The sequence below is a fragment of the Callithrix jacchus genome, chromosome X (genome assembly GCF_049354715.1).
Source record: "Callithrix jacchus isolate 240 chromosome X, calJac240_pri, whole genome shotgun sequence".
Classification (NCBI taxonomy): Eukaryota; Metazoa; Chordata; class Mammalia; order Primates; family Cebidae; genus Callithrix; species Callithrix jacchus.
The window spans coordinates 131,664,164-131,678,136 of record NC_133524.1 but is presented as its reverse complement, the minus strand read 5'-3'; the positions used below and the strand labels follow the sequence as shown (position 1 = coordinate 131,678,136).

At 39.7% G+C, this 13,973-nt stretch overlaps 1 protein-coding gene across 1 annotated transcript; it reads left to right on the top strand.

Annotated features, from left to right (window-relative positions):
• The first annotated feature begins 5,772 nt into the window (after nucleotides 1-5,772).
• LOC144581213 (cancer/testis antigen family 45 member A6-like) lies at nucleotides 5,773-12,681 on the top strand. Its single transcript, XM_078364149.1, has 4 exons — nucleotides 5,773-6,006; nucleotides 7,936-8,186; nucleotides 8,577-8,671; nucleotides 9,857-12,681. Exons 1-4 carry the CDS (start codon nucleotides 5,799-5,801, stop codon nucleotides 9,954-9,956), a joined length of 654 nt encoding a protein of 217 aa, XP_078220275.1. The 5' UTR covers nucleotides 5,773-5,798; the 3' UTR covers nucleotides 9,957-12,681.
• The last annotated feature ends 1,292 nt before the right edge of the window (nucleotides 12,682-13,973 follow it).

The window sequence follows — 13,973 nt, the reverse complement described above, 5'->3', positions numbered from 1 at the left end:
TTTAAGGGTTTATTTATTGAGTTTTGATTGTTTTTTGAGACGAGGTCTTGCTCTGTTACCCAGGCTGCAGTGCAGTGGCACCATCTCGGCTCACTGCAACCTCGACCTCCCAGGCTTGATCGATTCTCATGCCTCAGCCTCCCGAGTAGCTGGGACTATAAGTGCATGCCGCCAATTCTGGCTAATCTTTGTATTTTTTGGTAGAGACGGCGTTTCGCCAAGTTGCCCAGGCTGGTCTCGAACCCTTGGGCTCAAGTGGCCTCTGCCTGCATCAGCCTCCCAAGGTGCCGGGATTATAGGTATGAGCCACTGTGCCCAGCTATTTATTGATTATTTTTAGAGCACTTTTTAAATGTGTTTATTCGCCATTTAAATATGTCTTTTACGAAATCCCTTTTCAGCTCTTTTCCTCCAAATTTTATCGAGATACTTGTATTTTAAAAATGGATTCATGGTTTACATATAAGTTCTGGGTTTCAGTTAGACACATACACACAGGCATATATGTACATGTATTAAAATACACACACAATTTTAGTATCTTCTACAAATCTGTTTTGCTTTTACACTATCTCAATATTGTGTTTTAGATGAACAGATTCTCTTAATTTCATTAATCAGTTTCTTGTTTAGGGCTGGTGCTTCCTATTATTTTAAGAATAATCTTTGCTTCGCCCAATGCCATGATGATAATATTCTAAGCTGTCTTTTAGATCTCCCATTCATCTCAAATAAATTTTCATGGAATGGAGTACAGTCATAGCCTGGGTATATTTTATGTGATGATTAAAGTCATATTTGAGTATGACTCTTATGAATGAGTACTCAGCTGTTTTCTGCACATTTTATTGCAATGTTTGTTTTTTAAAATTGATTTGTAGTTCTGGTTATATTCTGGATTTCACTCATTTTTTTGGTCAGATATATACATATATATGATTAATGTATATTTTTATATATAACCTATACTATATATTATATAATATGTAATCTACAGATATGCTTTGCTTTTTCACTCTCCTAAGACTGTCTTTTGAGGAATACAAGTTTTACATTTAGTTATGTCTAATTAAACAATGTATTCTTTATCATTAGTGCCTTTTTATCCTAATCAAAAATACCTTGGCCTATTCTAAAGCTGTAACACTAATATCTTATGTTTTCTACTGGATTTACTATCCATCTTTAGTAACGTTTCTGGAGTGGGATGGGGTAAGAGTCCAAGTTTGTATTTTCCCTGCATTTATGAAGTGCATTTTTTAAAAGCACTAGTCTTTCCACAGTGTTTTACAGGAGCTCTTCTGTGGTAAATCTAGCTGTTTTCCATTTCCAGATTCTTTCTGGCCTCCATGTCCTCTACCTTTAGTGTATTTGTCTGTCATTGCACCAATACCATACTGTTTTCATTACTCTACCCTTATAGTAAATCTCATGTTTAGTAGTGTATGTCTACAAACTTAGTTCTTTTTCTTAAATATTGTCTTAGGTTTCCCAAATATATATATTTTGAGACAGAGTCTCACTCTGTTGCCAGGCTGGAGTGCAGTGGCACAATCTCAGCTCACTGTGACCTCCGCCTCCCTGGTTCAATTGATTCTCAGGTCTCAGCCTCCAGAGTAGCTGGGACTACAGGCACGCACCACCACATCCAGCTAATTTGGTATTTTTAGTAGAGATGGGGTATCACCATGTTGGTCAGGATGGTCTTGATTTCTGGATCTTGTGATCTCTAGATCTCTACACCTCAGCCCCGCAAAGTGCTGAGATTACAGGCGTGAGTCACCGCCTCCGGCCAGCTTTCCCAAATCTTTAATTTGCATATGCTTCAGACAATTATCTGTTTGTCGATTTTTAGAAAAACTTTTTGTAAATATGGTAGAATTTTAAATATGATTGCTATGTCATTCTGAAAGAGTTAACAATAATGCCTCTTAATACTGTCTTTTCATTCCATGGAAAGAATATTTTTGTCCATATACTGCAGTCTTGAATTTCTCTCAGAGATGTGTTATAATTTTTGTGTACTGCTCTAGCACATTCTGATTAGATTTATTTCTAAGTATTCAATTTTTTTACTGTTTTAACGACATTTGAAATTTTATATTCTAATTATTTGTTGCTATTAACTATAAAGAAATATCATTGATTTTTATTATATCCAGTGACTTGAGTAAATTTGCTTATTAACCATAATGATTTTATACTTTTACATTTTCTAGGTACAGAACAATGTCATCTCTAAATAATGACAGTTTTCTTTCTTTTAAGATTTTAAACCGATTCATATTTTCCTGATGTTACTGCACTTTTTAGAACCTCCAGTAAATTGTTTAACGGATAGTGGACACATTTGTCTTGTTTTCAAACTCAGGAAGAAAATCCTGATACTTCACTATGAAGTATGGCATTTACTATTTTTTGTGTGTATGCATATGCTTACCAAAATATGCTTACCTTTTTTTTCTAAGAGGCTGATAGTTTTTATCATGAATACATTTTAAACAGTGACCCATCTATAATAATGATCATGTGGTGTTTCCCTGTATTTTTGTTGTTTTTAATGTGGTGCATTACATTTATTGATTTTCAAATGTTAAATCATTCTTGTCTTTATACAGTATACTCCACCATGGCTGATGGAGTTCTTTTTAAGCACTATTGTATTTTATTTGCTAACCTTTAGTTTAGAATTTGGGAGTCTGGGTTCAGGGGTGATCTTAGCTTGTAGTTTTGGCTTGATCTTGTAGTTTTTCTTTCTTCTGATGTCCTTGTCAAATATTATCAGATTTGTATCAATCTCCTAGAATGAGGACAAAGAAAAGGAATTATTTTTCCTAGCAAGTGTTGATACAGATTAGTTTATCCATCTTCAAAGAGGTAATAACATTTTTATCTACTTTTGTTTGATGAGAGCTGCTTATTCTGAAAGCATTCTGATTGATTCTGGTTGTACCATTTTTCTTCTTCTTTTTCTTTCTTTTTTTTAAATTGCATTTGGGCTCTGGGGTACATGTGCACATCATGCATCCTGCAGGATAGTTGCATAGGTATATATATGCCATGATGGTTTCCTGTCTCCATCCCTCCGCCCCCCATGTCACCTAGATCAGCATTTCTCCCGGTGTTATCCTTCCCCATCCACCCCTCCCCCTTCGCTGTCCCGCTGCTCCCCTCCACTCCCCCACCTAGCCCTGTGAGTGTTGTTCCCTTCCCTGTGCCCAAGTGTGCTCATTGTTCATCACCCACCTGTGAGTGAAAACATGCGGTGTTTGGTTTTCTGTTCTTGGGTCAGTTTGCTGAAAATTACGGTTTCTAGATTCATCCATGTCTCTTAAAAAGGACACAAACTCGTCGTTTTTTATGGCTGCATAGTATTCGATGGTGTATATGTGCTACTTTTTTTTTTTTTTTTGTCCAGTCTATCATGGATGGGCATTTGGGTTGGTTCCAGGTCTTTGCTATTGTAAACAGCACCACAATGAACATACGTGTGGGTGTGTCTTTATGATAGAATGATTTATAATCCTTTGGGTATATACCCAGTAATGGCATTGCTGGGTCAAAATGGAATTTCTATTTCTAGGTCCTTGAGGAATCGCCACAATGTCTTCCATAATGTTTGAACTAATTTACACTCCCACCAACAGTACAAAAGTGTTCCTTTTTCTCCACTTCCTCTCTGGCATCTGTTGTCCACAGATTTTTAAATGATTGCCATTCTAACTGGTGTAAGATGGTATCTCAATGTGGTTTTGATTTGCATTTCTCTAATGACCAGTGATGATGAGCATTTTTTCATATGTTTGTGGGCCGCATATTTGCCTTCTTTTGAAAACTATCTGTTCATATCCTTTGCCCACTTTTGAATGGGTTTGTTTGTTTGTTTGTTTGTTTGTTTTTTCTTGTAAATCTCCTTTAGTTCTTTGTAGATTCTGGATATTAGCCCTTTGTCTGACAGGTAGATTGCAAACATTTTTCCCATTCTGTTGGTTGCCGCTTTACTGTGATGATTGTTTCTTTTCGTGTGCAGAAACTCTTAAGTTTAATTGGATCCCATGTGTCTATTTTGGCTTTTGTTGCCATTGCTTTTGGTGTTTTAGTCATGAAGTCCTTGCTGTGCCTATGTCCTGAATGGTGTTGCCTAGGTTTTCTTCTAGGGTTTTTATGGTGTTAGTTCTTATGTTTAAACCTTTAATCCAGCTGGGGTTAATTTTTGTATAAGGTGTAAGAAAGGTTTCAGCTTCCTGCATATGGCTCGCTTGTAATAGAATGGAATTTCCCAACAGTTTTCCCAACACCATTTATTAAACAGGGAATCATTTCCCCATTGCTTGTTTTTGTCTGGTTCATCAGAGATCAGATGATTGTAGATGTGTGGTGTTGCTTCCAAGGCCTCTGTTCTGTTCTATTGGTCTGAATCTCTGTTTTGGTACCAGTACCATGCTGTTTGATTACTGTAGCCTTGCCAGTATGGTTTGAAGTCAGGTAGCATGATGCCTTCAGCTTTGTTCTTTTTGCTTGGGATTGTCTTGGCTGTGCAAGCTCTCTTTTGATTCCATATGAAGTTTAAAGTGGTTTTTCCCAGTTGTGTGAAGAAGATCAGTGGTAGCTTGATGGGGATAGCATTGAATCTATACATTACTTTGGGCAGTATGGCCATTTTCACAATATTGATTCTTCCTAACCATGAGCATAGAATGTTTTCCCAGCTGTTTGTGTCCTCTCTTATTTCCTTGATTTGGTTTGTAGTTCACCTTGAATAGATCTTTTACATACTTTGTTAGTTGTATTCCTAGGTATTTTATTCTCTATGTAGCAACTGTAAATGGGAGTTCACTCATGATTTGGCTCTCTATTTGTCTGTTATTGGTGTATAGGAATGCTTGTGATTTCTGCACATTGATTTCGTATCCTGAGACTTTGCCGAAGTTGCTTATCAGCCTAAGGAGGTTTTGGGCTGAGATGATGAGTTCTTCTAAATATACGATCATGTTGTCTGCAAGTGGGACAATTTGACTTCTTCTTTTCTTAATTGAATGCCCTTTATTTCTTTTTCTTGCCTAATTTCTCTGGCTAGAACTTCCAATACTATATTGAATAGGAGTGGTGAGAGAAGGCATCCTTGTCTAGTGCCAGTTTTTAAAGTGAATGCTTCTAGTTTTTGCTCATTCAGTATGATATTGGCTGTGGGTTTCTCCTATATGGCTTTTACTGTTTTGAGGTGTGTTCCTTCGATACCTAGTTTATTGAGAGTCTTTAGCATAAAGGGCTGTTGAATTTTGTCAAAGCCCTTCTCTGCATCTATTGAGATAATCATGTGGTTTTTATTTTTGGTTCTGTTTATGTGGTGAATTACATGTATAAATTTGCCTATGTTGAACCAGCCTTGCATCCCGGGATGAAGTTTACTTGATGATAGCGGATAAGCTTTTAGATGTGCTTTTGGATTCGGTTTGCCAGTATTTTATTGAACATTTCTGCATCAATGTTCATCATGGATATTGGTCTGTAGTTTTCTTTCTTTCTCCTTCCTTCCTTCCTTCCTTCCTTCATTCATTCCTTCCTTCCTTCCTTCCTTCCTTCTTTCTTTCTTTCTTTCTTTCTTTCTTTCTTTCTTTCTTTCTTTCTTTCTTTTTCTTAGCACGCATCAAAATTAGGTTTCTTTTCCTGAAAACAGAGTGTTTGTTGAGACTCGGTAAATCTTGGCTCATTATTAAAAGTCAAACTAATGATTGAAGCTCTTGATTGTATTGATATATGCAGACTGTTTGTCATTTTCTGATTGTTAGATATTTGTCATGAATGGAAAATGTTCATTGATGTTTTTCAGGACACAATCACGGATTAAAGAAGAGAAGGTTGCTGCAAAACCTCAAAATGCATTTAAACATCCCAGGGAATGTGAGAGTTCTTCATCCCAGAAAAGGCAGAAGATGGCCCTGTTGGTAAGGAAACGAGGAATAGGAGATGGCCTTATTAGAGGCTCTGCCATGTCTAAAGAAAAGAGTAAGTAAGCCTGTCCTCACCTCCTCTTCATGCTGTATCCAGTGCAGTCGGTCTCCTGCCTGTTCCCCTCCACTGAAACTGTGCTTGTCAAGATCAACAGTCTTGGCCGACGTTGCCATTAATTTCTCAGCAGCGTTTGAGAGTTGTTCACTGCTTCTTCATGGAAAGCTTCTAGGATTTCCGTTTTCCACAATCTTCTTTTAAAATGTATTGTCCTTATTGGTGAATCCCGACCTTTTTTGTTTTCAGATGGAGTTTCTTTCTTGTAGGCCAGGCTGGAGTGCAGTGGCACCATCCTGGGTCACTGCAACCTCCGTCTCTGGGGTTCAACTATTCACCAGTCTGAGCCTCTCGGGTAGCTGGGGTTATAGGCACCAGCCACCATGCCCAGCCAATTCTTATATTTTTAGTAAAGATGGGGTTTCGCCATGGCAGCCAGACTGATCTCAGATTCCTCACCTCAGGTGATCTACCCACCTCGACCTCCCAAAGTGCTGGGATTACAGGCATGAGCTACTGCACCCCATCACTCTGTTTTTCTACGTTTATTTTTCTTCTCTTCTGTAAATCCTGTAAAAATTTCTGAATCCCAGAATTTCTCTCTCTCCTTTTTATCCACTGTGCCATGGTCAGTCACTGAGCTACAGTGACATCTCCATGTTTCCCATTATTGCCCCCATCTAACACACACCCTCCAACCCTGCAGCCAGGTCATCGTGTTGGCATGTTAATGACATCATGTCGTGTCGCTCCTGAAAACCTATCCTCAACACCCCTAAGCACTCAGAACAGACTGTAAACCAACTTTGGTCTACGAGGCTCTAGGTGGCCTGACCTCCGTCACCCTCTGCTAACACGGGTCCCATCCATCCCCTGGCTCTCTCTGTTTCTGTCCTTCACCCCATAGTGCCCAGTCTATCCCCACTCCAGCCCCTACCCTTGGCCTCACTGCAGCCTGGAAATCCCCTTCTGCCTCTGCACAGGCTGCCCCACTTCTTCCTCCAATCGCTGCACAAGGCCACCTCCTCAGAAGGCCCTGCCCAACCAGTAATAGCCCCTGTGGCTCCCTCTGCCGCTGTCTCCCACAAGCCTGTGGACGGCCTCCCCACCATCAGCCCAATGCTGTTAATTTCCTTCGCTCATTGGGCACGTACTGTCTGACTGCCACATGAGGATGTGAGCTCCACAAGAGCAGGAAATGTTGCTCTCTGGTAGTTTACTGCTGATCCCCAGCTTCTGGCATGCTGCCTACCACAGACGATGAATAAATGAAAGAGGTGACAGATCTGGAGTGAAAAGAACGTAACGTTTTTGAGACAAAGAAAGAAGGATGAGGAAGATCATACACTAAAATGGATTTTTGGTGATGGAGTGCATATAGAACTTTCAGCACTAATGGCTGCCTCTATTTTCTCAGAACATATTTGATGTAGAGAGGAGGCAGGTTGAGGTGTATCCAAGTTGTCTGGCTTCCAGCTCAGTAAAGCACGGTGGGTTGTATGTCAATTTGAGAAGTCATGATGTCAAATGAGACGTGCTGCTTTCACCTAGTAAAGCATAACAAGCTGACACTAACCCATGAGTGCCAGGGACCTGTGAATGTTTGTTAGAGTTGTACTGTCTTACTTGGTTTCCATATGCATTCATAGGGCCAGAAAATAAGTGGTGGTTTTACTGTATTATGTGTCCTGGCCTCAGTTCGTCAGGCCTGGGGTTTCCCCCGGTACATCCTCCCAATTATGAAATAAATAATTACCCAGAAACTGAGGAACACATAGATGGACCCAGAGGGCTGATGAAACACACATATCCCACAGCTCAACTTCTCAGTTTGGTTTCCAGATCTGTCGTTCGTGATGTTTATGTGGAGGGGAAAGAACATGGTGAAACTCCCAACTGATGGCTTTTTGTCAAAATTTGTTCCGCCAGAGCTTAAGGTAGGAGTTGGTATTCCAGCCAGCCAACTGGATTCTCGGATTGATGACTTCACTGGCTTCAGCAAAGGTGGGCTGATGCAGAAACCTGGTAGAAATGCACTTGTAGGAGTCATCATTACCAGCACTTTCTCTGCAGATGACCTAAAAGTCACAGAAATACTCCCTTTTTCAAGAATCCAAAAAGATATTAATGCTGAAACAGAAGGCAAATTAATGAAGGAAATTCTACATTACTTTGGAGAAGTAAGTAATATAAGAATGTCTGTTTCAAAAAAAAAAAAACTCCACGAAGTCTCTCTTTTTATAATTTAGAAGATGTGCATGTTATCTGCTGAGGCTCATTCTTTGCCAGAGTTGAGATTGCATATAATTTACAGTGGTTTTTCTGTTCTTTGACTAAAATATAGTACAACTTCTCTTTTTCTTTTCTTTCTTGGGTATTGTTTACAAGAGTTTCATTCCTATGTACATGCAGGTGTTTGTTTATTTATTTAGTTTTTGTATGAGCTGGCATCTTTATTTAAGCATTTAAAACATTTAGCCTATGAAGCATGATTGCTGAGGTATAGTTTAACCAAGATTCACTTTTATTCTTCCTTATAATACTGAAGTTTATTTTTTTAACATCTTCAGAACGTGAAAAAAAAAGTCAAATTGCCTGAAGGACTGCAAACACCTGTAGAAGTCAAGGGATGCTATTTTGAATCCATCATCAAGGAAGCAGTCAGGTGGGCAGAACTAGGAACTGCTCAATTTCTTTAAGTACTTGGGCTCAACACAGTACTGGGCATGAGCGTGGGGGAACAGCCCGTGCCTCAAATTTCGCAAACCCTGGCCTTCACTTATAGTTACGGCTATCTCCACAGTTACATAGGTTAATGTTTTCTGAATCTAACTCCTTCTCCAAAGCCTATGGAGACTTCCCTTCTCACCATAGTCTGAGGTAGACATTGTCCCTCAATTGACACTCCTTGTATTTGCTAGATTACCTCTTTTTTAAAAAAAATGTGTGTAGGTACATCGCAGATGCATATATTTCTGGGGTATATGACATAGTGTGATACAGACAACAACGTGTAATAAACACAGCAAGGTAAATGGGGCATCTATCACCTCAAGCATTTATCTTTTGTGTTACAGATAATCCAATTATACTCTTGTTATTTCTAATGTACAATTGAATTATTACTGACTATATTTACCCCGTCATGCTTTCAAATACTACATCTTACTCATGCCATTTTTGTACGTATTAATCATCTGCACTTCCCCCCACCCCACTAACCTTCCCAGCCTCTGGTAACCGTCATTCTACTCTCTATCTCCGTTAGTTCAGTTGTTTAAAATTTTTGCTCCCACCAATAAGTGAGAACATGCGAAGTTTGTCTTTTTGTGCCTGGCTTATTCCACTTAACGTAATGACCTTCAGTTCCATCCATGTTGTTGCAAATGACTGAATCTCATTCTTTTTTATGGCCGAACAGCACTCCTTTGTGTATATGTACCGCGTTTTCCTTACCCATTCATCTGTTGGTGGACACATAGGTTGCTTCCAAAGCTTGGCTACTGTGGACGGTGCTTCAATGAACACAGGAGTGCAGATATCTCTGCGGTATACTGACTTCCTTTCTCTTGGGAGTATACCCAGCAGTGGGATTACTGGATCATATGATTGCTCCATGTTCAGGTTTTCGAGGAACCTCCAAACTGTTCTTCATAGTTGTCATAGTAAATTATATTCTCAACAAGAGTGTATGAAGCTTCCCTTTTCTTCACACCCTCGCCCCTTACCATGCAGGTGCATTTCTGTCTCCATGCTGACTGTTACTTCATCCTTCTATCTCCCACAGTGCTTCCTACAGCATAGGTTCTTTGGCTCTCTTTTGGTTAATGACACGTCTCTTTCTTTTCAGGTATATGAGCGGACACTTAATTCCGCACCTTGAGAAGAAACTGGAAGAAATGACATGTGGCTACTTGTCCAAGAAGGAACATCAGACCCTAAATGCATAATCTCTTTAATGATTGAGGAGAAAAGAGGATCAAATTGCTGTTTTCTACAATCGAGCAGGATATGGCTGAGGCCTCCTAGCATGTGTTAGTGAATAAAATGGCCTCCCAGAGGCTAAGAAATTTCTGTCAGTAAAAGTTGGTCTTTTTCCCTAAGCATTTCATTTGAAAGGATAACTTGTTTGTTCGTTGGTTGATTTTCCCACCTGTGCTGGCAGATATTATTAACCCATTAAGTAAATACTATTACAGTCGTGGTTTCTGTAGCAGCCCACATTGTGGTAGCTGGTATTTATAACTGCCTTCTTTCACTCCCCATTTTTCATTTCCTTTGCCTTGAGATAGCATGTCAGCTGGTCATGGTGCCTGGCCTGGCAGGGTGACTCAAACCTTCATTATGAAGAGTCTGAACCATTAGATGTCCTGCCCGGATGGGGTTGCTGTAATTTTCCATTAACTCTAATCACAAAACACAGGAGAATTAAGAAGCTGTCTAGACATATAAGACATGCTCTTTCTTAGCCCCTAGTATATTAGGAACCCCATCTCCCTTTGATTGTCAGTTTCCATCACTCCAGCCAGTAGTGGACCTCCTCCTTTGTCTTTTGGTTGAGAGGAATGAACAGTCCAAAGTGGTCAGCTTGCAGACACGACTTTTATTTGTTGTTGTTGTTGTTTTCTTTTGATTTTGAGATGGAATATCACTCTATCACCCAGGCTGGAGTTCAGGAGTTCAGTGGCGCCATCCCAGCTCGTGGCAGCCTCTGCCTCCCAGTTTCAAGTGTTTTCTCACCCTCAGCCTCCCAAGTAGCTGGGACTACAGGCCTGCACCACTGCGTCTGGCTAATTTTTGTATTTTTATTAGAGACGGGGTTTCATCATGTTCGGCAGGCTGGTCTCCAACTCCTGACCTCAGGTGATCTGCCCACCTTGTTCTCCCAAAGTGCTGGGTTTACAGGTGTGAGCCACTGCTCCTGGCCAGACACAGCTGTCATTTCAATGGAATCACTTTTGGTTCCCATGTTGAAATAATGTCTCAGTGTGTAAAATGTCCTCTAGTCCAGCAGAGCCAAAAGTTTTCTTCTTTACAGCAAATTTTGCTTCTTGAGCATAAGAGGCAACATTTTGCTACTAGATACCCAGGATTAATAGTGAGAAGAGGCCTGCATATTGCCTCCTTCATTCTTGAAGTCATAGATGTGGCTATGGGAGAAAGAGTTCCATATCTTTGATGCTGGGATTCAGCTTTGTCACTTTCTAGATTGTCAGCCAAGCCACACAAGGCCCTGTCACAAAGCTGCAACTACAACTCAGGCTTTGAAAGATCCTCCAATGTTCTATTGAGCCAGCCACTTTAGGATGGTAAAGAACATCAGGAGACGAGTGAAATCCGTGAGCATGATCCCATTGCCGTATTCATTTCCTGTAAAGTGGGTTTCATGTTTAAAACTGGTAAAGTGTGGGATACCACGATGGTGGGTACAGCCTTTCCTATTACCACAGTGTTGGTTTTCTTGAAGTACCATGGATAGGAATGAAAATCCATATCCAGAAGAGTGTCTATTTGAGCAACATCAAAGTGATGCTCTTTCAATTGTGGAAGCAGACCCAAGTAATCACAGTGCCACCTGGAAGCTGACTGACCAGTCTGGGACATGGTGCCATATTGGGGAATCAGCGTTGGTCTCGGCAGCTAGCAGGTTGAATAGTCAGCAGTTACTGTAGTAACATGGACCTGGTAAATGAAAGTTCATGTTGCCAAGCCCATGAACAACCTCTATCTCAGCCACCATAGTCATGATGCACCATGACTGCTTAGAAGATAGAGGGGTGCACCTAAGGAGGTATGGAAGTGGCTCAGGTAGCTTACTGTGGCCTCAGCAAAGACCGCAAGTATATGGTTACCTCAGTTCTATAACTTTAAGAAGTTAGACCTGCCAGTAACCCAAATAAGCTTGTTTGTCTCTGAGTCTTCAGTCAGCAGCCTGGTTGATACTTTGATTTTGTGAGATACTAAGCAGAGAAACAAATCGAGGACGCCTGGATTTCTGATCTATGGAACTGCTTATATATTTGTGTTATTTTAAGCTGCTAAATTGGGGATAACTTGTTTTGTTTTTGTTTTTTTTTCTAGTCAACTGGTCACAGGGAACCCCACGTGAGACCACGTTGCGGGATTAGGGAAGCTTCTCTTTTTCTGGGCCCAATCCATGCTAGCAGGGTTTCAGTCACTTGTCAGTGGGTCACGGTACTGCACAACATTGAGGTATGCGCTAAAAGAAGCATCTATTGTGCAACTCGTTTCTTTGCTCCTTATTTAGTGGTATGAAAGTCAAGATGTAGGAACTTGCTGTTGACCTTATAAGCACCATCTTGACATGTGGGCCTACTAGATCATTAAACATTTCACTCAGTTAGAAGGCCCCTGGTTTTTTTTTTTTTTTTTGAAAGAAGGAGAGAAGGAAAGAAAGAAAAAATAGGAATGAAGGAGAGGAAGACAGAGAGGAAGAAAAAAAAGGGAGACAACAGGAATGTCGTTTTATTCTAAAAATGGGTATTGATAACCTCTTTTATGCCAATAATTGTGCTTAATAATGGCTGATCAGTATTTTCTTTAAACCTATGAGTAGGTGTGATGTGATACGGATAAGAATTGTATATTTTGTGTATTTAAAGTGGAGAGTTCTATAAATGTTTATGAAGTTTACTTCTTCCGGATCTGTGTTCAAGTCTTGGATATCCTTATTAATTTTCTGTCTTATTGATCTATCTAATATTGATGTTGAAGTCTCCTACTTTTATTGTGTGGGAGTCTAGGGAGTCTAAGTCTCTTTATAGGTCTTATGTGTCTGGGTGTTCCTGTATTGGGTACGTATATATTTAGGATCGTTAGCTCTTCTTGTTACATTGATCCTTTTACCATTATATCTTTGTTGCTTTAAAATCTATTTTATCAAAGGCGAGAATTGCAACTCCTGCTTTTTATTATTCATTTATTTTTGCTCTTCATTTGGTTGGTAAATCTTTCTCCATCCCTTTGTTTTGAATCTTTGTGTATCCTTGCATGTGAAATGGGTCTGGATGCAGCATACCGTTGGGTTTTGGCTGTATCTTTTGATTGGGGGATTTAGTCGATTTAAATTTAGGATTACTGCCATTTGATGTTAGCTGGCTGTTTTGTCCATTTGTTGATGTAAATTCTTCATTATGTTGATGCTCTTTACTTTTTGGTATATTTTTGGAAAGGCTAATACTGGTTGTTCCTTTCTATGTGTAATGCTTCTTTCAGAAGCTCTTGTAAAGCAGGCCTGGTGGTAATAAAATCTGAGTACTTGCTTGTTCATAAAAAAATTTATTTTTCCTTCAGTTGTGAAGCTTAGTTTGGCTGGATATGAAATTCTGGGCTGAAAGTTCTTTCCTTTAAGGATGTTGAATATTGGCCCCCACTCTCTTCTGGCTTGTAGGGTTTCTGCTGAGAGATCTGCTGTAAGTCTGCTAGGCTTTCATTTGTGGGTAACCTGACCTTTCTCTATGGCTGCCCTTAGTATTTTCTCCTTCATTTCAACCCTGGTGAATCTAACGATTATGTGCCTTGGGGTTGCTCTTCTTGAGGAATATATTTGTGGTGTTCTCTGTATTACCTGGAGTTGAATATTGCCCTGCCTTGCTAGGTTGGGAAAGTTTTCCTGAATAATATTCTGAAGAGTATTTTCCAGCTTGGATTCATTCTCTTTGTCAGATTCAGGTACACCTATCAAATGTAGATAAGGTCTTTTCACATAGTCCCATATTTCTTGAAGACTTTGCTCATTCCTTTTTATCCTTTTTTTCTCTATTCTTGTCTTCTCGTTTTATTTCATTAAGTTCGTCTTCAACCTCTGATATCCTTTCTTCTGCTTGGTCAATTTGGCTATTAAAACTTGTGCATATTTTGTGAAGTTCTCTTGTTGTGTTTTTCAACTCTGTTAATTCATTTATAGTCCTCTCTATATTGTCTATTCTTGTTAGCATTTTTTCATA

Bases quoted from the DNA above. Each gene is read 5' to 3' on its own strand.
- LOC144581213 (XM_078364149.1), top strand. From the start codon at position 5,799: ATGAATGGAAAATGTTCATTGATGTTTTTCAGGACACAATCACGGATT. The intron at 6,007-7,935 runs GTAAGTAAGCCT...TTGTTCCGCCAG, and splicing joins TGCCATGTCTAAAGAAAAGA to AGCTTAAGGTAGGAGTTGGT. The intron at 8,672-9,856 runs GTGGGCAGAACT...CTTTCTTTTCAG, and splicing joins ATCATCAAGGAAGCAGTCAG to GTATATGAGCGGACACTTAA.